The sequence below is a fragment of the Pogoniulus pusillus genome, chromosome 1 (genome assembly GCF_015220805.1).
Source record: "Pogoniulus pusillus isolate bPogPus1 chromosome 1, bPogPus1.pri, whole genome shotgun sequence".
NCBI classification, from domain to species: domain Eukaryota; kingdom Metazoa; phylum Chordata; class Aves; order Piciformes; family Lybiidae; genus Pogoniulus; species Pogoniulus pusillus.
Window position 1 is genome coordinate 703373 of NC_087264.1, and position 20827 is coordinate 724199.

At 53.0% G+C, this 20827-nt stretch overlaps 1 protein-coding gene across 2 annotated transcripts in view; it reads right to left on the reverse strand.

Annotated features, from left to right (window-relative positions):
• DDHD1 (DDHD domain containing 1) overlaps positions 1-20443 on the reverse strand; it is a 92011-nt gene extending 71568 nt beyond the window's left edge. For both annotated transcript variants that reach the window (XM_064144380.1, XM_064144289.1), the window contains exon 1: positions 19687-20443. In XM_064144380.1, the coding sequence (XP_064000450.1) occupies positions 19687-20353 (667 nt within the window). In that variant the 5' untranslated portion in view covers positions 20354-20443. The remainder of the gene's footprint in view (positions 1-19686) is intronic.
• Between the last annotated feature and the right edge of the window lie 384 nt (positions 20444-20827).

Below are 20827 nucleotides of genomic sequence, written 5' to 3' on the forward strand. Positions count from 1 at the left end.
GGAGAGCAGCCAGGAGGAAAGGGCCCTGGGGGTACTGATAGATAGTAAGCTGAAGATGAGCCAGCAGTGTGCCCAGGTGGCCAAGAGAGCCAATGGCATCCTGGCCTGCATCAGGAACAGTGTGGCCAGCAGGACAAGGGAGGTTATTCTGCCCCTGTACTCAGCACTGGTCAGGCCACACCTTGAGTGCTGTGTCCAGTTCTGGGCCCCTCAATTCAAGAGAGATGTTGAGGTGCTGGAAGGTGTCCAGAGAAGGGCAACAAAGCTGGTGAGGGGCCTGGAGCACAAATCCTATGAGGAGAGGCTGAGGGAGCTGGGGGTGTTTAGCCTGGAGAAGAAGAGGCTCAGGGGTGATCTTATTGCTGTCTACAACTACCTGAAGGGACATTGTAGCCAGGTGGGGGGTGGCCTCTTCTCCCAGACAACCAGCAATAAAACAAGGGGACACAGTCTCAAGTTGTGCCAGGGTAGGTCTAGGCTGGATGTTAGGAAGAAGTTCTTCACAGAGAGAGTGATTGGCATTGGAATGGGCTGCCCAGGGAGGTGGTGGAGGCACCGTCCCTGGGGGTCTTCAAGAAAAGACTGGATGAGGCACTTAGTGCCATGGTCTGGTTGATTGGGTAGGGCTGGGGGATAGGTTGGACTGGATGAGCTTGGAGGTCTCTTCCAACCTGGCTGATTCTATGATTCTATGATTCTATCTTTCAGCACAGCTACTGCCCACAGCCCCAGCCAGGCTGGCCTTACAAAGGGAGCACTGTCTGCAGGAGAACATGACATGGACATTGTGTGTGAGGGTAGAGAAAGGACTCCATTGTTGGTGAAGCAACGATCCTGACTGGCAAAAATCTGGAAGTGATCCCTCTATTCTTGACTAAGCATCCTGACCAGGCTCCATTCAGCAAACCCACAAAAAGACAGAGACTTTTTTCCCCAAACATAAAAAGATTTCTCTTGTTGAAAGGCAATAGTAACATGAATGCTACGTTGTACTCCAGCCTGGATTAGCACAAGACACATCCCTTTCAGTTTTGAAGGGCTTGAAGCTTTTCACGTGGGAATTTCCACCTACAGGTTACTAAAATTCTAAACATGAAACATTAAAATAAACATTTTCAGGCTCTTTTTTTGCCCAAGAGAGATTTTCCCATAGTGGCTCTTTACAAGAGCTGTCTGCAGCACTCAGATGTAAGCTGGGCCATGCCTTCTCCAGAGGGGCTCAGCCAGGAAAAGCTGCCATGCCTGAAACAAGGAAAAGCATGTACAGAATCACAGAATCACAGAGTTAAGCAGGCTGGAAAAGACCTCTGACATCACTGAGGCCAACCTATCAACCTTCTAATTAACTCACCCATGGCTGTAAGTGCCTCACCCAGCCTCCTTCTAAACACCACCAGGGATGGGGACTCCAATACCACCCTGGGCAGCCCATTCCAGTGCCAATCATTCTTGCTGTGAAGAACTTCCTCCTGACATCCAGCCTGAACCTGCCCTGGCACATCTTGAGGCTGAGTCTTCTTGTTCTGTCACTGGATGCCTGGCAGAAGACACCAACCCCACCTTTACAGGGTGGTTTACTCTGAGAGCAAAATAAACTACTATATCTGAGTGTGTGTCTGGAAAGGGTGCTAACATGGAAAGAGAAATCATTTCAGACCCATAGAACCACAGAATGCCAGGAGCTGGGAGGGACCTCCACAGCTCATCCAGTTCAGCCCCTGCCAGAGCAGCATCTCCTGTACCAGATCACACAGGAACACACACAGGAGGGTTTGGAATATCTCCAGAGAGGGAGACTCCACAGCCCCCCTGGGCAGCCTGTGCCAGGCTCTGTCACCCTCACAGGGAAAAATTCCTCCTCATGCTTACATGAAACTTCCTCTGCCTCAGCTCCCACCCAGTGCCCCTTGTGCTGTCCCTGGGCACCACCCAGCAGAGCCTGGCTCCAGCCTCCTGCCACTCACTGCACACAGTGATAGTCACTGCTGAGGTCACCTCTCAGTCTCCTCCTCTCCCAGCAGCACAGCCCCAGCTGCCTCAGGCTCTGCTCCTAGCAGAGCTGTTCCATTCCCTTCAGCATCTCTGTGTCTCTGTGCTGGACTCTCTCCAGCAGTTCTGTGTCCCTCTTGAACTGGGGAGCCCAGAACTGGACACAGTATTGCAGATGTGGCCTCCAAAGACAGATTATTGGGTTGGAAGAGACCTTAAAGATCATCTAGTTCAAACCAATCCCTTGCATTCAACGGGGCCATACAATCATAGAATGGTTTGGGTTGGAAGGGACCTCAAAGCTCATCCAGTTCCAAAGCCCCCACCATGGGCAGGGACACCTCCCACTAGAAGAGGCTGCTGAAGGGCTCATCCAGCCTGGCCTTGAATACCCCCAGGGAGGGAGCAGCCACAGCCTCCCTGGGCAACCTATGCCAGTGTCACCCTCACTGTAAAGAATTTCGTCCTAATCTCCAGTCTCAATCTCCCCTCTTCCAGATTCAACCCATTCCCTCTCATCCCATCACTACAAGCCCTTGTCAAGAGTCCCTTCCCAGCTTTCTCATAGGCACCTTTCAGGTACTGCAAACTCTTTCAGCTGCTTTTGTTTTGTGGGAGAAATAAAAGCTCAGACTCTAACATCTTGCTGTAATTTCCCTTATTTTTCTTGACAGTACCAAATTCCAAACCTGTACTACAAAATGTTATTTATCCTCATCCCTACAATCCTGACCCCAGGAAAGGATTCGCCTCAATTTCTTCACTGCCCTAAGTCCTACGCCACACAGTCCGCAGCTGGCAGTGCTTCAGGCTGGCAGACTCCAATGGATGTGGGCACTTAAACACTTCCATGCTTTATTTACACAAGGATTTCCAAACACATTGCAATGGCAGGGATTAAGAGCTGAGGCAAAGCTCCTTCTTTTAATTAGTCATACATATTTTACCACTTTCGGAGCAGACGCAGCTTAGGAGATGTAGACTGCGACAAAGGCTTCATTGTTTTGCAGAAGGAGGGCTCCTTGCCCCCCAGCCTCTAGAGAACAGGAGAATGCACTCCTTGCCCCTCAGTCCCTACAGAACAGAAGAATGCACTCCTTGCCCCCCAGCCTCTAGAGAACAGGAGAATGCACTCCTTGCCCCCCAGTCTCTACAGAAGAATGCACTCCTTGCCCCCCAGTCTCTAGAGAACAGAAGAATGCACTCCTTGCCCCCAGTCTCTACAGAAGAATGCACTCCTTGCCCCTCAGTCCCTACAGAACAGAAGAATGCACTCCTTGCCCCCCAGTCTCTACAGAACAGGAGAATGCACTCCTTGCCCCCCAGCCTCTAGAGAACAGGAGAATGCACTCCTTGCCCCCCAGCCTCTACAGAACAGAAGAATGCACTCCTTGCCCCCAGTCTCTACAGAAGAATGCACTCCTTGCCCCCAGTCTCTACAGAAGAATGCACTCCTTGCCCCCAGTCTCTACAGAAGAATGCACTCCTTGCCCCCAGTCTCTACAGAAGAATGCACTCCTTGCCCCCAGTCTCTACAGAAGAATGCACTCCTTGCCCCCAGTCTCTACAGAAGAATGCACTCCTTGCCCCCAGTCTCTACAGAAGAATGCACTCCTTGCCCCCAGTCTCTACAGAAGAATGCACTCCTTGCCCCCAGTCTCTACAGAAGAATGCAAGTGCTGCCGTTCAGGATGTGGAGACCTTAACGTGCACCATTTGCCTCATGGTAACCGCCTCAAGCTTCTCAACAAGATAAACTATGATCAAAGCTGTAGTACAGAATGAAGCCCTCTCCTCCGAGGTGATCAAGGCCAGCTTGGATGAGGTCTTGAGCAGCACCTGGCCTAGTGGAAAGTGTCCCTGCCCACAGCAGGTGGCTTGCAAGTAGGTCATCTTCAAGGTCCTTTCCAATCCAAACCATTCTATGAATCGCAGAATGGTTTTGGTTGGAAAAGACCTCTAAGATCATAGAGCCTGAGTGCAATACCAGGTCACCAGTAAATCACCACAGGATGTTAGGGGCTGGAAGGGACCTCCAGAGATCACTGAGTCCAACCCCCCTGCCAGAGCAGGACCATAGAGTCCAATGCAGGTCACACAGCAACACAGCCTCTCTGGGCAGCCTGTGCCAGTGCTCCATGACCCTTACAGTAAAGAAGTTCTTCCTCATGTTGAGATGGAACTTCCTGTGCTGTACTTTCTACCTTTTGCCCCTTGTCCTTTTGCAGGGTGCAAGTGAGAAGAGTTTGCCCCCTTCCCCTTGACACCCAGCCCTCAGACATATATAAACATCGACTAGATTGCCTGGGAGTCTTCACCAGACCAAACAGCCCCAGGTCCCTCAGCCCCCCTCACAGGGCAGTGCTCCAGCCCCTTAACCAGCCCACTGCAACACACAAAAAGGGCAGAAGGGCAACACAGGGCTCTGAAAGCTCTCCAGAAATGAGGATTCCACCACTTCCCTGGGCAGCTGCTCCAGGGCTGGACAAACCCCCTCAGGGAAAAACCAACTGTCCTAATGTTCAACCTAAATCTCCCTTGGTGCAACGTGAGGCAATTCCCTCTTGTCCTTATTCAGCTGGGCTAGAATCACAGAATGCCTGAGTTGGAAGGGACCACAAGGAGCAGCCACTTCCAAACCCCCTGACAAGCCCAGGGACACTCTACCCTAGAGCAGGCTGCACACAGCCTCAGCCAGCCTGGCCTCAAACACCTCCAGCCATGGGGCCTCAACCACCTCCCTGGGCAACCCACTCCAGCCTCTCACCACTCTCCTGCTCAACAACTTCCTCCTCACCTCCAGCCTCGCTCTCCCCACCTCCACCTTTGCTCCATTCCCCTCAGTCCTGCCACTCCCTGGTAGCCTAAAAAGTCCCTCCCCTGCTTTCTTGGAGACCCCCTTCAGATGCTGGAAGGCCACAAGAAGGTCCCCTGGGAGCCTCCTCTGCTCCAGCCTGCACAGCCCCAACTCTTTGTTACTCTGGGGGAGAAAGCACCACTCACATCACTACGACCTCCTTTCATGGAGCTGTAGAGAGGCAGAAGGTCTACCCTGAACTTCCTCTTCTCCAGGCTACCCCAAGCCCAGCTGCCTCAGCTGCTCCCCTGAGACACCCCCGCACAACACAGCAGACGCATGCAGTGATCTGTCTGTCTGCCCCACACCTCCCCTCTTTGCAAAGCTAAACTCTCTTATCACATCCAGTATAAATTGCATGAAAAATCTATGGGATTCAGCAGAACACAGCATGAGAAGTAATAACTTGCACAGTTTGCCTTCATTTTTCATCCTGCACCACCACATCAATGCCATCATTTGTTCCCTGCCACTGCACTGCTTGAGACAGTGTGCATCATGTACTGCTCCACCTGGGGCTTCCACAGCCCTCTTCCACCTTACTTGACTCAGAACCAGGAAACCATAGCAAAACTGAGACAATACAGAGATAATTAAAAGGATAACAAACAGAGCTCAAAGCAGCAGCCCAAAGGTCTGCTTAACTAATACCAACACCAACCAGCACTCAGCTTGGAAAGTAAAACAGAATAACCCAGAGCAACCAAGCAAACTTCACTCTGAGTCCTCTTCAAAGCTAAGGTCCTGTGCAGATTCCTAAGTGCATAGAATGGTTTGGCTTGGAAGGCACCTTCAAGATCATCCATCTCCAATCCTCTGCCATGGGTAGAGGATACCTTCCACTAGAAGAATCTGCTCAAGGCCTCATCCAACCTGGCCTTGAACACCTCCAGAGAAGGGGCATCCACAGCCTCCCTGGGCAACCTGTGCCAGTGTCTCACCACCCTCACTGCAAAGAACTTCTTTCTAATCCTCAGTCTCTACTGGCTGGAGAGTAGCCCTGAGGAGAGGGACTTGGGGGTGCTGCTGGAGGAGAAGCTCAGCAGGAGCCAGCAGTGTGCACTTGCAGCCCAGAAAGCCAAGCAGAGCCTGGGCTGCAGCAGCAGCAGTGTGGCCAGCAGGGCCAGGGAGGGGATTCTCCCCCTCTGCTGTGCTCTGCTGAGACCCCACCTGGAGTGCTGCATCCAGCTCTGGAGCCCCTGGGAGAAGAGGGCTGTGGAGATGCTGGAGAGTGTCCAGAGCAGGGCCAGGAGGATGCTGAGAGGCTGCAGCAGCTCTGCTGTGAGCACAGACTGAAAGAGTTGGGGCTGTGCAGGCTGGAGCAGAGGAGGCTCCCAGGTGACCTTCTTGTGGCCTTCCAGCATCTGAAGGGGCCTTCAAAAAAGCTGGGGATGGACTTTTGAGGCTCTTAGGGAGTGATAGGACTGGGGGAAATGGAGCAAAGCCTGGAATGGGTTGCCCAGGGAGGTGGTTGTGGCCCCATCCCTGGAGGTGTTTAAGACCAGGCTGGATGAGGCTCTGGCCAGCCTGATCTAGGCTGTCCTAGGGTGTCCCTGCCTGTGGAACTAGGTGATCCTTGTGGTCCCTTCCAACCCTGACTGATTCTATGATGCTAAATCTACTCTCTTCCAGCTTCAATCCATTCACTCTCATCCTATCACTACAGGCCTTGTAAATGAGGGCAAAGTCGCAGCAGCTCTGGCACCCTTCACTCCTAGGTCTCAAGGCAGCTGTAGGAGTTCACCCACAAACGAGATCTAAAAGGTTAATATAATATTCAAAGGCTCAGAGATTTCAGTCAGAGCTGCTATTGTGCTGACACTGGCAATCCCAGCTCCCAGCTTTGCAAGCCCACAGACAAGAGGCTGAACAAGAAACACAAGCTCCTGAAATGCTTTTCTGTGTAGCAACTTCAGATTCCTGCTTTTCAATCTGCTTCTGTTCCTCACATTTTACTTCCTTATTACTAGTTGCAAACGATTTGCATGAAGATAATATCTGCACAAGCTGAAGGCAACTGTGCAGCTACCATAAGTGACAGCTCAAGGTGAAAGGTATTTGAATATTGAAGTACCCACACACTCACCAAGGGAAAAAACCCAAACTGGGCAAAACAGCTTTCTGGTTTTCCTTCCTTCTGCCTTTTCTCTCCACAAAGGCCTGTGAAAGAGTTGAGCATCACATGTTTTGGAGCACCACAACCCCAGCATTTGTAATACATGCAGGAAAAGGCAAGAATGAGGTTTAGATTGGACATTGGGAAACATTTCCTCCCTAAAAAGGTTGTCAGTCCCTGGCACAGGCTGCCAAGGGTTGTGGTGGGATTCCCATCTCTGAAGGGATTGAAAAGCTGTGTGGCTGTGTTGCTGAGGAACATGGTTTAGTGGTGGTCTTGGCAATGCTTGGACTCGATAACCTTAAAGGTCTTTTCCAACCTCTCTGACTCTTTGACTTTAACCTGAATGTTGGTATCAGGCACAGAAATGAATGGATGAGATTGAACAAGGCCAAGTGTCAGGTTCTACACTCTGGCCACAACAACCCCAAGCAGCAACACAGGCTGGGGCCAGAGTGGCTAAGAGCAGCCAGGAAGAAAGGGAGCTGGAGGTGCTGGCAGAGAGGAGCTGAAGCTGAGGCAGCAGTGCCCAGGTGGGCAGCAGAGCCAATGGCATCCTGGGCTGGCTCAGGAGCAGTGTGGGCAGCAGGACAAGGGAGGTTCTTCTTCCCACCCCTGTGCTCAGCACAGCTCAGGCCACACCTTGAGTGCTGTGTCCAGTTCTGGGCTCCTCAGTTCAAGAGAGATGTTGAGGTGCTGGAAGGTGTTTGGAGCAGGGCAGCAAGGCTGGGGAGGGGCCTGGAGCACAGCCCTGTGAGGAGAGGCTGAGGGAGCTGGGGGTGTGCAGCCTGCAGCAGAGGAGGCTCAGGGCAGAGCTCATTGGTGCCTGCAGCTGCCTGCAGGGAGGCTGTAGCCAGGTGGGGTTGGGCTCTGCTGCCAGGCAAGCAGCAACAGAAGAAGGGGACACAGCCTCAAGCTGTACCAGGGGAGGTCTAGGCTGGATGTTGTTAGGAAGTTGTTGTCAGAGAGAGTGATTGGCATTGGAATGGGCTGCCCAGGGAGGTGGTGGAGTCTCTGTGGCTGGAGGTGTTGAAGCCAAGCCTGGCTGGGGCACTTAGTGCCATGGTCTGGTTGGTTGGCCAGGGCTGGGTGCTAGGTTGGGCTGGAGGAGCTTGGAGCTCTCTTTCAACCTGCTTGATTCTATGATTCCTATTAGATCAGCTGTACAACTCCACTTTGGGTATATTTGCTACTGCACAGCCTTTAAGACTTTCATGAGTGCAAACCTTGTTAAGCATAAAGGTGGGTGGTACAAGACCCATAAGGGTGGGTGGTACAAGACCCATAAGGGTGGGTGGTACAAGACCCATAAGGGTGGGTGGTACAAGACCCATAAGGGTGGGTGGTGCATGACCCATAAGGGTGGGTGGTACAAGACCCATAAGGATGGATGGTACAAGACCCATAAGGGTGGGTGGTACAAGACCCATAAGGGTGGGTGGTACAAGACCCATAAGGGTGGGTGGTACAAGACCCATAAGGGTGGGTGGTACAAGACCCATAAGGGTGGGTGGTACAAGACCCATAAGGGTGGGGGAACATGACCCTTGCACCAGCATGTCTCCTAGCCTGCCTGAAGCCACAGCCCCCACTGCATCCCCAGCAAAATCCATTTGCAGATTCTGCCCAGGGCAAATGCACACCTTGCAGTCTGTGGCACAAGAGCTGCCCTTAAGCTTCCTTCTGGTTGGGTTTGTAGAGTCCACTGAAGCAAATAAAGAGAAAAGAAGAGCTCCTGAAGACAGGAAGCTTTAATTATGAGAACAGAATATTACAGCAACTGGTGATGAGATGGAAGATTCCACAAGGATGCTCAGAGGCTGCAGCAGCTCTGCTGTGAGCACAGACTGAAAGAATTGGGGCTGTGCAGACTGGAGCAGAGGAGGCTCCCAGGGGACCTTTTTGTGGACTTCCAGCATCTGAAGGGGGCCTTCAAAAAAGCTGGGGAGGGACTTTTGAGGCTGTGAGGGAGTGACAGGAGTGGGGGGAATGGAGCAAGGCTGGAGGTGGGGAGAGTGAGGCTGGAGGTGAGGAGGAAGTTCCTGAGCAGGAGAGTGGTGAGAGGCTGGCAGGGGTTGCCCAGGGAGGTGGTTGAGGCCCCATGGCTGGAGGTGTTTGAGGCCAGGCTGGCTGAGGCTGTGTGCAGCCTGCTCTAGGGTAGAGTGTCCCTGGGCATGGCAGGGGGTTTGGAAGTGGCTGCTCCTTGTGGTCCCTTCCACCCATGACTGATTCTGTCATTCCACAGACTGACAGAATGGTTTGTGACCTTAAAGATCAGCTAGCTTCACCCCCTCTGCCTTCCACGTGTTACTGTCAGTGATCTGACCTGCATGCTGGGTGAACAAACAACGTTCAAGTGAAGCAGAGCCAAACTAAAATGACACTATTCCATGGTTACTAGGTAATATTAGAGACTTTTGGACTGGTTTTTAACAGCTTTAAATTCTTCATCTTTCTAGCTGCTCCCTAAGATCTTCCTTCAGAAGAGAGCAGGGTACCCACACCTAAACAGAAGCACTGATTTCATCACAAGCCTGGGTGACCTGCCCTTTGTTTAACCACTAACCCATGCAAGCCTCTTCTGCTCCCTCAAAAGTAAAAATGTAACCTGAAGGAGTTGAAAGGTGGCATCCTGCCCTCAAACAACTTAACAGACCTACGTGAAGTTGCAGAGCCAGACTTCTGCTTTTTAATTCAGTACCAGAGACAACAGAGAGACTTCGTTCCCGAGGAGCACAGGCTGTGACGTTGCTGGTCTGTGAACTGCTTTAGCGAAGCCATCCAAAGTGCCAGGCAGAAGTCACGTCTGAGTTTCACAGGGACTAAGCACATTGTTAAGAACAACCTGACTGGCATGGATAGGATTTTCTTTTCAGCTCTGGCCTGGGAAGCAGCCACAGGTGTGAGGGTCTGCTCCCATGTCAGGTGCAGCAAGGGAGGAACACACACTTTGCTCTGCTGTGAAACTGCCTCTTTCTGACCAAGGCAGCCTGAAGTATTCGAGCACCAGCTGGGAACTGCTTTTCCCTGCACCACTTCCAATCCAGTTACACTATGAACTGAGCATTCCAAAACAACAACAAAAGGCTGAACCTCAGGGCTGGTTCAAATATCAAACCCTGAAGGAGTGCCTCTAAGAGAGATGAAAAAGTCAGGCCTCAGCTCAGTTGCTCTGTGCCACTCCAAACCACAACCCAGCACATACTGTTGTTTCCAAGCAGGGGTGTGCTGGCTTGGGACAGTACTTCAGTTACCATCTCTCCAACTGCTCTTCCCTTGGAACATCAACTTCAGGTCTGTATTTCAATAAAAAAAAATCACCTGATGGTCACAGGTGTCAGGGGCTGGAAGGGACCCAAAGAGATCATCCAGTCCAACCCCCCTGCCACAGCAGGACCAGACAATCCATCTCAGGGCACACAGGAACACAGCCAGACAGGCCTGGAAAGGCTCCACAGAAGGAGACTCCACAGCCTCTCTGGGCAGCCTGTGCCAGGGCTCTGGGACCCTTACAGGAAAGAAGTTCCCCCTTGTGCTGAGCTGGAGCCTCCTGTGCTGCAGCTTCCATCCATTGCTGCTTGTCCTATCCCAGGGAGCAGTGAGCAGAGCCTGTCCCCCGACTCCTGACCCCCAGCCCTCAGGTAGTTATAGGCATTGATTGAATCTCTCTCAGTCTTCTCTTCTCCAGACTAAGCAGCCCCAGGTTCCTCAGCCTCTCCTCACCAGGCAGTGCTCCAGTCCCCTCATCATCCTCACAGCCCTCTACTGGACTCTCTCCAGCAGATCCCTGTCCCTCTTAAGCTGGGGAGCCCCAAACTGAAGGCAGTGCTCAAGATGAGTCCAAGCAAAAAATCCTAAAGCTCATGTTCCTAGCCATGACAATGGTCACAGGATCAAAGAATGGTTTGGGTTGGAAGCACCCTTGAAGACTGTCTAGTTTCAAGCCCCCTGCCATGGGCAGGGACACCTTCTACTGGGCCTGGTTGCTCAAGACCTCATCTAACATGACTCTGAACACTTCCAGGGGTGAAGCATCCACAGTTTCTCTGGGCAACCTGGCCCAGTGTCTTGCCTCCCTCACAGTGAAGAACTTCCTTACATCTAGTCTAAACCTACCTTCTCTCAGACTAAAGCCATCACCCCTTGTTGCCACAGACTCCGCTCAAAGTCTGCCCCCATCTGCCTTTGCAGCCCCTTCAAGCACTGAAAGGCTACCAGAAGGTCTCCCTGGAGTCTCCTCTTCTCCAGGCTGAACAACCCCAACCCTCTCACCTGGCCTCACAGCAGAGGGATTCTAGCCCTCACATAATTTCTATGGCCTCCTCTGGACCTGCTCCAACAGGTCCATGCCTGCCTTATGCTGGGTGCCTCAGCACTGACCACAATACTCCAAGTGATGCCAGCAGAAAACCTGAGCCTGCTGAAACACAAAACATGGCTATGATGGTGAGCAACTGATGTCATTTACCTGGACCTGCAGCCTGCAGGGCCAAGCAGAGCTTGGGCTGCAGCAGCAGAAGTGTAGCCAGCAGGGCCAGGGAGGGGATTCTCCCCCTCTGCTCTGCTCTGCTGAGACCCCACCTGGAGTGCTGCATCCAGCTCTGGAGCCCCTGGGACAAGAGGGCTGTGGAGATGCTGGAGTGTGTCCAGAGCAGGGCCAGGAGGATGCTCAGAGGCTGCAGCAGCTCTGCTCTGAGCACAGCCTGAAAGAGCTGGGGCTGTGCAGGCTGGAGCAGAGGAGGCTCCCAGGGGACCTTCTTGTGGCCTTCCAGCATCTGAAGGGGGCTACAAAAAAGCTGGGGAGGGACTTTTGAGGCTGTGAGGGAGTGGCAGGAGTGGGGGGAATGGAGCAAAGCTGGAGGTGGGTAGGTTCAGGCTGGAGGTGAGGAGGAAGTTGTTGAGCAGGAGAGTGGTGAGAGGCTGGAATTGGTTGCCCAGGGAGGTGGTTGAGGCCCCATGGCTGGAGGTGTTTGAGGCCAGGCTGGCTGAGGCTGTGTGCAGCCTGCTCTAGGGTAGGGTGTCTCTGGGCAGGGCAGGGGGCTTGGAAGTGGCTGCTCCTTGTGGTCCCTTCCAGCCCTGACTGATTCTGTGACTGTGAGTTTAGAGATGCACTGTTCTTAGACTGTTACCTGTTGCAATACTTAGCAGATTTCCCCACTGGCACTCCAAGCTGAAGCAGCTCCACCACCAGTGGGGTCAGTGAGCTCTAGGAGCTGGTTCATTATCAGCTCTTTGCTCACCCAGGGAAACTTGTGGGCTTTTTGAAAACCACATGAGGTGAATGCTGAGCTGCTCCACAAAGGCTGCCTGAGCCACATGACCAACATGTGAGCACCTCCGAAGTGTAAGCCTGTGCCCAAAGCCCACCGAGCCAGGGGAGTGCTGCAGGCAGCCCCGCAGCGCACAGGGCACCTGCAGCCCTTCAGCAGCCGCCCCTGGAGAGGGACCCTCAGCAGCAAGGATCACACGGGGGCAGTTTGAGCAGGCAGGCTCCTGCAAAGGAGTAGCTTTTAAAACGAGAGCAGCAAGATTGTTTCCTGCACAGACCTCAGCTCTGCTGCTAATGAACAAGATTAGCAAGATGGGCTTCTGCAGGGAGGACCTAGAAACAGAAGGCCAAAGTGCTCCTTCGTGAGCGTGGCGAGCAAGCTGGCAGCGAGAGATGAGGAGTGATGGCTTTAAAGTAAAGAGAGGAGATCCAGAGTAGATAAGGAAGGCATCTTTGATGCTGAGGGTGGTGAAACACTGGCCCAGGCTGCCCGGGAAAGTGTTAGATGCCCCATCCCTGGGCCATACCAGAGCAGGTTGGACAGGGCTCTGAGCACTGGGGTCTAGTTGAAGATGTCCATGCTGACTGCAGGGGGTTGGGCTAGATGAACTGCAAAGGCCTCTTCCAGCTCAAAACACGACACACTAACCTTTGCTCTTAACTCATTCCCCCTTCCTCCTCTGCAGGGACTTCTCCTGCACACTCCTTCTAACCTCTCTTTCCTGCCTACTCCACCCACCACCAGACTTCCCCAACGTTTTCATCCCCAGGTTTCATTTTCTCCTGAACTAAACTACCACTGCCTAGGGTCCCACTTGTATCACACCCTCCATTCATCACAGCACTTACTAACCATATTAATTACAATTCCTTCAGTCTCTAGAGATGCTCCTCTCCAGCTCCACACCAGGCACTCTCTAGTGGGGCTTCAGCTGCTTGCAACCCTCTCAAATACATTATACCACGGCAGAGATCTTTCCTCTGGTCAGCACTCAAACCACTACTCTACCTTCATGCCTTTCAGCCTTAGACACCTCTGACAAAACTGCTCACACTTCTTTTCTTCTCTTGCTCTTTTTGCAGTTTTTCCTTCCACCCAGTCCTTCTGCTCACTAATTTACAGTGTCAGCTCTTCCAGAGTCTTCCCATCTTCCTCTCAAGACAAAGAGGAGCTCTGCCCAAGGTGTCTCTTTGCCTTCAGTATTGTTTTTTTTCCTAGTGGACACCTCCCCCACAGACAGACACTGACCTGTCATCTCTCTTTGACCTAGCCCTGTCACCTCCACATCAAACCTCCTCTTTTTTTATTTGGTAATGCCACAGTCAAATCAGTGTTCAAGCCTGAATTAAGCCAGGACACAACTGGAAGGTGTCCAGAGAAGGGCAGCAAGGCTGGGGAGGGGCCTGGAGCACAGCCCTGTGAGGAGAGGCTGAGGGAGCTGGGGGGGTGCAGCCTGCAGCAGAGGAGGCTCAGGGTAGAGCTCATTGCTGTCTACAGCTCCCTGCTGTAGCCAGGTGGGGTTGGGCTCTGCTGCCAGGCAAGCAGCGACAGAACAAGGGGACACAGTCTCAAACTGGATGTTGTTAGGAAGTTGTTGTCAGAGAGAGTGATTGGCATTGGAATGGGCTGCCCAGGGAGGTGGTGGAGTGGCTGTGGCTGGAGGTGTTGAAGCCAAGCCTGGCTGGGGCACTTAGTGCCATGGTCTGGCTGGTTGGGCAGGGCTGGGTGCTAGGTTGGGCTGGATGAGTTTGGAGCTCTCTTCCAACGTGATTCTGTGATTCTATTCTAATCCTTCTCACCCCACAAACATCTTCTGCTATCTCCGTTACAGTAGGTAACACCCTGTCAGTCACAGCTTGTGGCCCAAGTATTCCCTGCAGCTCTGCCTTCTTCCTTGTTGACCACAGGCAGGAGGAAGAGCGCACAGAAGGCAAGCACGACTCTGTTTCTGAACTGTGTCAATCCTCCAGTACTCTGCTGTAGCTGGCACCATCTGCCAGAAGGCAATTATGTGATTATCATTTGCAGGAGTAAGAGAACAGATGCATTTTCTTAACTGATGCTTGTAACTCACTAAAATAAAAGCTGAGATCATGGGAGAAAGTTGCTCTCCAAGACACAATCCAAGCAAAGTGCTAATATCTCTCATTTGCTCCAGTAAAAGCATCCTAAATGTCCTAAGTTCTCCTGAAAGAAGGTACCAGAGATCACAATCAGAGCATTCATACAAACAGGTTTAAGTTGTTATTGAATCCACAGAGCACTGCAAATCTAACAATTATTTCATCTGTGTGTGTTAGGCCTTCTGGTCAGGAAGGAGTTGGCCAAAAGCAAGCTCTAAGACCTCTTTAGAAGGATGCTATGGTAAGAACAGAAGCAAACAAGTAAAGTCCAGGAAAGATTTCCAGTACCTAAAGTAATGCTTTACCTTCCTCTGTAAACCATCAGTATCCTATTTGCAAACAAACAATCCATCTGGAGAGAAAAAGCAAGAAAATAGCATTCAGGAATTCAGTTTTTGATCAGAAAGCCCTTTTCATAGGGAAACTGTGTTGACCAAGGTCCAAGACCATCCAACAAGCCAAAAGCAATGTTCTAAGGATGCTGTAAGGCAGCCAGAAACGTGTTCTGCTGTGAAGAGAATAAAAGTAACACGAGCCACAAACACACTGATCAGTTCACACAAGCTTTCATCTTGCCTTGTGCATCTGTTTTAATACCATTTGCTTTGGAGCACAAACCAAACATGCTGCCTCAGAATAAACAGAGGGCACTGATTGAAGCAGCCAGGCAGGAAGCCCAGTGGAGGCTCAAGACAGGTTTAAGGTTGCCAGCCTGTAAAAGTGTCAGCACACATGGCAGCTCCAGGGAAGGCAGAAGCACTGTGTTGATTCCTACCCTTGACAGCACAGCCTAGAGAACCACCAGCAGCTGAGGGACAAAAGGCTTCAAATCTTCCTGCTAACATCTATCCCCTACACCAAAGCAAACCTAGGATTAAGAAAACACCACCACACAACTCTACTAAGAAAACAGTCTTTTGTAATCATCTGGTATCAAACATCAACTTCTGTACTTCTCAGCAACCTTGACCAGCTCTAAGTTCAGAGGGCAGATAACTTAGACCAAGCATTCACATCTCCTTTGGCAGAAGATAAACCTGCAGAGGCTTTCCACAGGGCGCTGCTGACTGCCTTTTCTTCCAGATTTTACAGCAGCTCACAGGAAGCTCACAAAAGAAGAGACAGGCTCTTGGACGATTCTTTCAGTCCAAGCTTAAAGGCTTGGTCACAGCTGACTAAAAGCTGCCCAATTCCAGCCTAAGGATACAAATGTTAAGAGACAAGTCAGCACTCTGTATTGCCAGGTTGTTTCCAGACTAAGGTCAGTACACCAAGAGAATGGATCTCCAGGACGGTCTTAGTGGACTAACTCTGTCTAAATACAACAACAGGTATGGTACTTCATAGACACCTGCAACTGTAAGGTACAAAAGCATGAAAAATCAAAACAACCCCCAAAACCTTCTTATCGAGCCTGTGTCTGGGTGTGGTTTATCCCTCTCTAAAAGGCAATGCTCCAGGGGCTCCCCAAACGGCTGCAGCAAGTCTTACTTCAGTTTTAAATGCTGTCACTGCAAGACAGACACGATGTGAGGTGATGAGTATCCCCAACACACAGTCAGAACTGAAACTGGAGAGCACGCTGGGATGAAGACCTGGAGAGTGAAGTGGTGTAAGAAAACACTGCCTGGAAGAACCAGATACAGGCAGCCTGACCAGCAACCACTGAGAAGTATGAGAGAAGTGACCACCAGATAGGGCAATAATGGTGTGGGACAAACTCCCAAGCCAAAAAACTCCCAAAGGTCACCCTGAAGTCCTCAGGCTGCAGATTTAACAGTCATCTTTGAACACTAAACTTAGCAACTCCATAGAGAAATGGTTGTGAACAGCACTTTCCAAGAGAGAGGGCAGAAAAGAGATGGACACTTTCAGGAGGTTGAAAGAGAGGACCCATGTAAAAACCCAACTCATTGTTATGTCTGTAGCAGACAAGGAGCAGCCCAACTCCAAGTCACTCCCTCACCTGGAAGGCTGCACTAATAACTTCCATCCTCTTGTGCCGTCTTTGCAGACTTTACAACACTAATTAAACACATCCCAGAGGCCACAAGGTAAGGGTGGAATCCTCAGTAATTAATCTGCTCAAATTGTTAGCTCGGGCTGATATTCCTCACGTTGCAAACAATTTCTGTGATGAGTTTAAGGTATCTGAAGATGTGGATTGAAAACAAAAATGTGTGTCAGCACGTGGCAAGCTGCAATCAACATTCTTCAGTCATTACGGCAGGAGAAAGAGCTGCTTCTTGCAAAGAAGAGCTGTCAGCACGCTCAGCACTGTGGCTGTGAGATAGCAGCCTTCCCTCAAGCGTGGCTCATGCGTGAAAAGGAACAACAAACCCAGCAAAGCAACAAAGATAAAAGCTTCTGACCTTTGCCCTGAACTGAAAATGTGAATCAGCAAAACCAGAGAGCAGTTTCTGTACTCCTTAACCTGCACCTTGGAATACTTTAAGCCAGTTACACTCATTAACCTTCATGGTCATGGAATCAGAGAGGGAAATTCTCCTTCCTTACTCATGGCCTTCACTCGTGTGGGATGTGGTTCCCTTCCATGAGCTTCCCCCAGCCCTGCAGCAGAGCAGCGCAGCAGTTATGCTCTGCACCCACAGCTGCACACACTCTATCAAGTGGGAACAATCTGGGCACAGCTACACCAAGGCCTTCAAAAGCACAGGAGGCTGAATCTTTGGGCTCCCACCCTGCTGTTTTCTTAGCTGTGGGCGCAGTAGCTGCAAAGGAAGGCAAGACAACAGAAGCAAGGAAGTGTGCAAGTGCGGGAGGAGTGAGACCAGGAGACACTGACAGGGCCTCAGGGTTTGTCTGAGTCTTGCGAAGGAGTGGGCTTGCTAAGAGCAGACTCCAGCACCCTCCTTAATCTGATTTCTGAGGACTAACAAACATCTCCATTGTCAGCCCTCTCAGGACCAGGAGTTTGTTACTCCCCTGCTAGCTCTGCTTCTGGTGCTAACCTCGGAATCTCTGCCTCCAAGCATCAGAGATCTGCACAGCCTATGTTGTCATTTGAAACATCTGCTCCTCAGGCTTAATGAGACTGAATCAGCTTCCAAAATGGACAAGGCATAGGGTCAAGAAATTAAACCTTTAAGCTGCTGCTGAGGACAGCCTCATGCTCCTATTACCCACTGCCTCACCTGACAGCCCTGCTCACTCACTCTCCTCTCTTCCTATGGCACAGTTACAAAAGGGATGGTAGCAGCTTCCTCTGGACAATCTGCTATCCAGTAACCATGTGGGAGATGCATCAAGCACCAACAGCAGGGGCTTCAGGGTGGTGACAGGGAGAATCATTCCCACTTTCTGCTGAAGGAGCTGTGCCCAGGTTCCCCCAGCTCAAAATATGTGTGGACCAAGATGGATGTGCGGACAAGTGGATGCTTGCTCCTCAAGCTCAGTGTCTGTCTGCTGGGACAATGATTTGAAAGACAAATTGTCACAACCCAAGTGAACTGCATCACCTGGTATTGTCATTTATGGATCTTCTTCCCATAAAGGTGCTGACAAAGAAGAAGGGAAACAAAAGCAAAGCCTAGTTTTTACATCTGACACAGTTCTGCTGTTCCTCTGTGACTCCCACCTGAGTCTTAAAATCACGGAGAAGAGACAAGAGAAACACGTCTGCCCCTCTCCCAAGTCCATGCCAGAACAGTGTCCCTTGCTGGGCTAACCTGCATCCCTCACTCGACTCTAGTTTTCCCTTTCCTTGGAGAAATAGCACTGGAAAGCTGGGATGGAGGCAAGCAGTGTCACAGCTCATCTGCTCCAGGACAGCAGATGCACACTCGGGCAGTGAGAGACTCCGGGTGGCGTTCCCTCCAAAGGATGAGGCAGAAGAGCTGTGCTGTCTGCTTTCCTTTCATCTTTGTTCCTCAAGGTCCCTTCTCCAGCAAAGGACACACGAAGTAAGAGGAAGGGTGGAAGAGTGGGTGCATCACTGCCTCATTTTGAAGGCACGAAGCAACTTCCTCTCTACTGGAAGGGTAAGAAGGACTGTGTTATCTGAGACGCTGGTTGCATTCCTCCCAACAGAAAGGAGAAGTCCCATTTCCTGCCCACTCCCAGTGGACAGGTGCTGGGGAAAGGAAGAGAAACCACATCACCATCACCTTCCCAGCACAGAGGACAAGTAGAGCAGATGGGAACTCAGGTACCAGCTTTCTCTTCCATTGTTCCTCACTAAAGAGGGGCCAAAAGTGCTAGTGTGGTGGGGAGGCAGTGGACAAACAACTGCTGTTTCTACCCTACTCCTCCTGAAGGAAGGGTGTGCATACTGCGGGAGGGGGGCAGAGTGCTGAAAGCAAACACCCACCCTGCCTCCCGCTTTGTTTAGCAAAAGAAGCACAAGCAAGAAGGTTCTCAGTCATATTTCCTCCTGCTTTCTTCTGTGTCTGTCAGGAAATGAGATGCCCACATCTCCCATTCCCACCTCTCTGGGCCAGGTGTGAATGTCCAGATCCCAGTCTCCTGCAGGTGCATGTGGACAGGGTGGGTGAGAGGGAAGTACGTCCCCTCTGCGGCTGCAAGTGGGTGAAGATGTGCCCCGTACACCCTCCTCCCATCACCCTGCACTGGGAGGGGGGAGGCGTATCCCGTGCCTGTCATCCTCCAAGTGGGTTAAGGAGGTGCTGAGAGTGCAGTGTCCCTCTTCCAGGTGCATGCCCATGCCACTTGCCGTACGGAGGTGCCTGGGAGGGCAGGAAGCCCAGTACTACCGTTAACACCCCATTCCTGGGACTTGGAAGGGAAATTCCCGGTCCTTCCTCATTCAGGTGTGTGACAACTGGGCACTCAGTGCCACTCTCTCTGGGCACTCTCTGGGCACCCAGTGCCACTCACCCTCTGCCTGGAGAACAGTATTTCGTTGTGTATCCCCAAGTGCACGCAGGCAAGGATTGCCCAGCCTGCCTGCCCGAGCTTGGCAATGCTCCGATCCCCGCTTTTCCATGGAGAGGGGGCAGGAAGGGCTGCATGGTGTCCCCAGGGTGATAGGGAAACCCACTGCGGTGTCTCTGTGTGCAGAGGGAAAGCCCAGAGTCCCTCAGTGGGGACAGCGGGAGGTGACAGGCAGCCCTGGTGACGACAGGGGCTGCGATGCGAGGACAGCGAGACACCCCTGACTCCGTGGGAGGGGAAGGAGCGTCCCTGGTCCATAGGGCAGGGTCGGCAAGGACACTGGAATCCCCCCGGTTCGAGAGGAGGGGAGGGGCGCTCCACGGTCCCCAGGGGCGGGACGGCAAGGACACCGGGACTCCCCCGGTGCTCGTCTGAGAGGCAGTCTCCAGTCCCCAAGGGAGGGACAGCGACACTCACGGTTCCAGTAGACGGGGTAGCTTTCCGCGTTGGCCACGTCCACCTCGTAGAGCCCGCTTCGCACGCACACCGGCTCCACCGCCGCCGCCTCGGCTTCCCGTTGCTCTCCGAGGGCGCGGTAGGCCAGCTCGATCCGTAAGGAGTCGTAACCAATAAACGGCTTCCAGGTTTTCCGGTCCTCTCGGTAAAACCAGCGCACCTCCTCGGCCCCCAGCTCCCGCACCACTTCATAGCGGGGCCGGCTGCCGCCCGGCCGCCTCCTCTCCGCCAGCGAGAAGCCGCTGCCGCCGCTCTCGCTGCTCGCCAGCCCCGCTCCCTCGCCCTCGCTGCCCTCGCCGCCCGTGCCCGTAGAGTAGCGCAGCGAGGCGCCGGATTCGGCCGAGTCGAAATCGCCGCTACCGGCGCCGCCGGCCTCGTCGCTCAAGCTGGGGTCCCGCGGCAGAGCGACGGCCTCCGATTCCCCCTCGGAGGAGGACGTGGAAAGCGCGGCGCGGAGCAGCGGCGCAGAGCGCTGCTGGGGGAGGCGAGGCGGGCGGGCTAGGGGATGCTGCAAGCCGCGATTCGCCGCCGCTTCCTCCTCGCCGCGGGTAGGTCGCTCGTAGTAGCCGGTCCCGTCACCGGGCAGGTCCCAGGTGCCCTGCGGCGAGCCGGGCTCCGGGTAATCCATGCCGCAACCTGGCGGCACCGCCTCGCCCGCCCCCGCACCGCCCCGCTCACGCCCGGCCCGCGGCTGTCGCAGCCGCTGCCGCCGCCGGCTCCGTCCGGGCGGGGGCGGCGCTGCCGCCGCATCGTCACGCGCGACGCGACGCGCGCGGGGGCAGGGCGCTGGCACGCGGCCTGCGGGGGCGGGGGACAGGGCAGGGAGAGGCTGCGGAGCCGGGGGGGGGGAGCAGGTTCGGGCACGGCCGCCGGGCACGGGTCCTGTGTGAGACACCTTCAGACACAGCCTCTGCAGCCCCGGGTCTGTGTGTGACACCTTCAGACACAGCCTCTGCAGCCCCGGGTCTGTGTGAGACACCTTCAGACACAGCCTCTGCAGCCCCGGGTCTGTGTGAGACACCTTCAGACACAGCCTCTGCAGCCCCGGGTCCTGTGTGAGACACCTTCAGACAAAGCCTCTGCAGCCCCGGGTCTGTGTGTG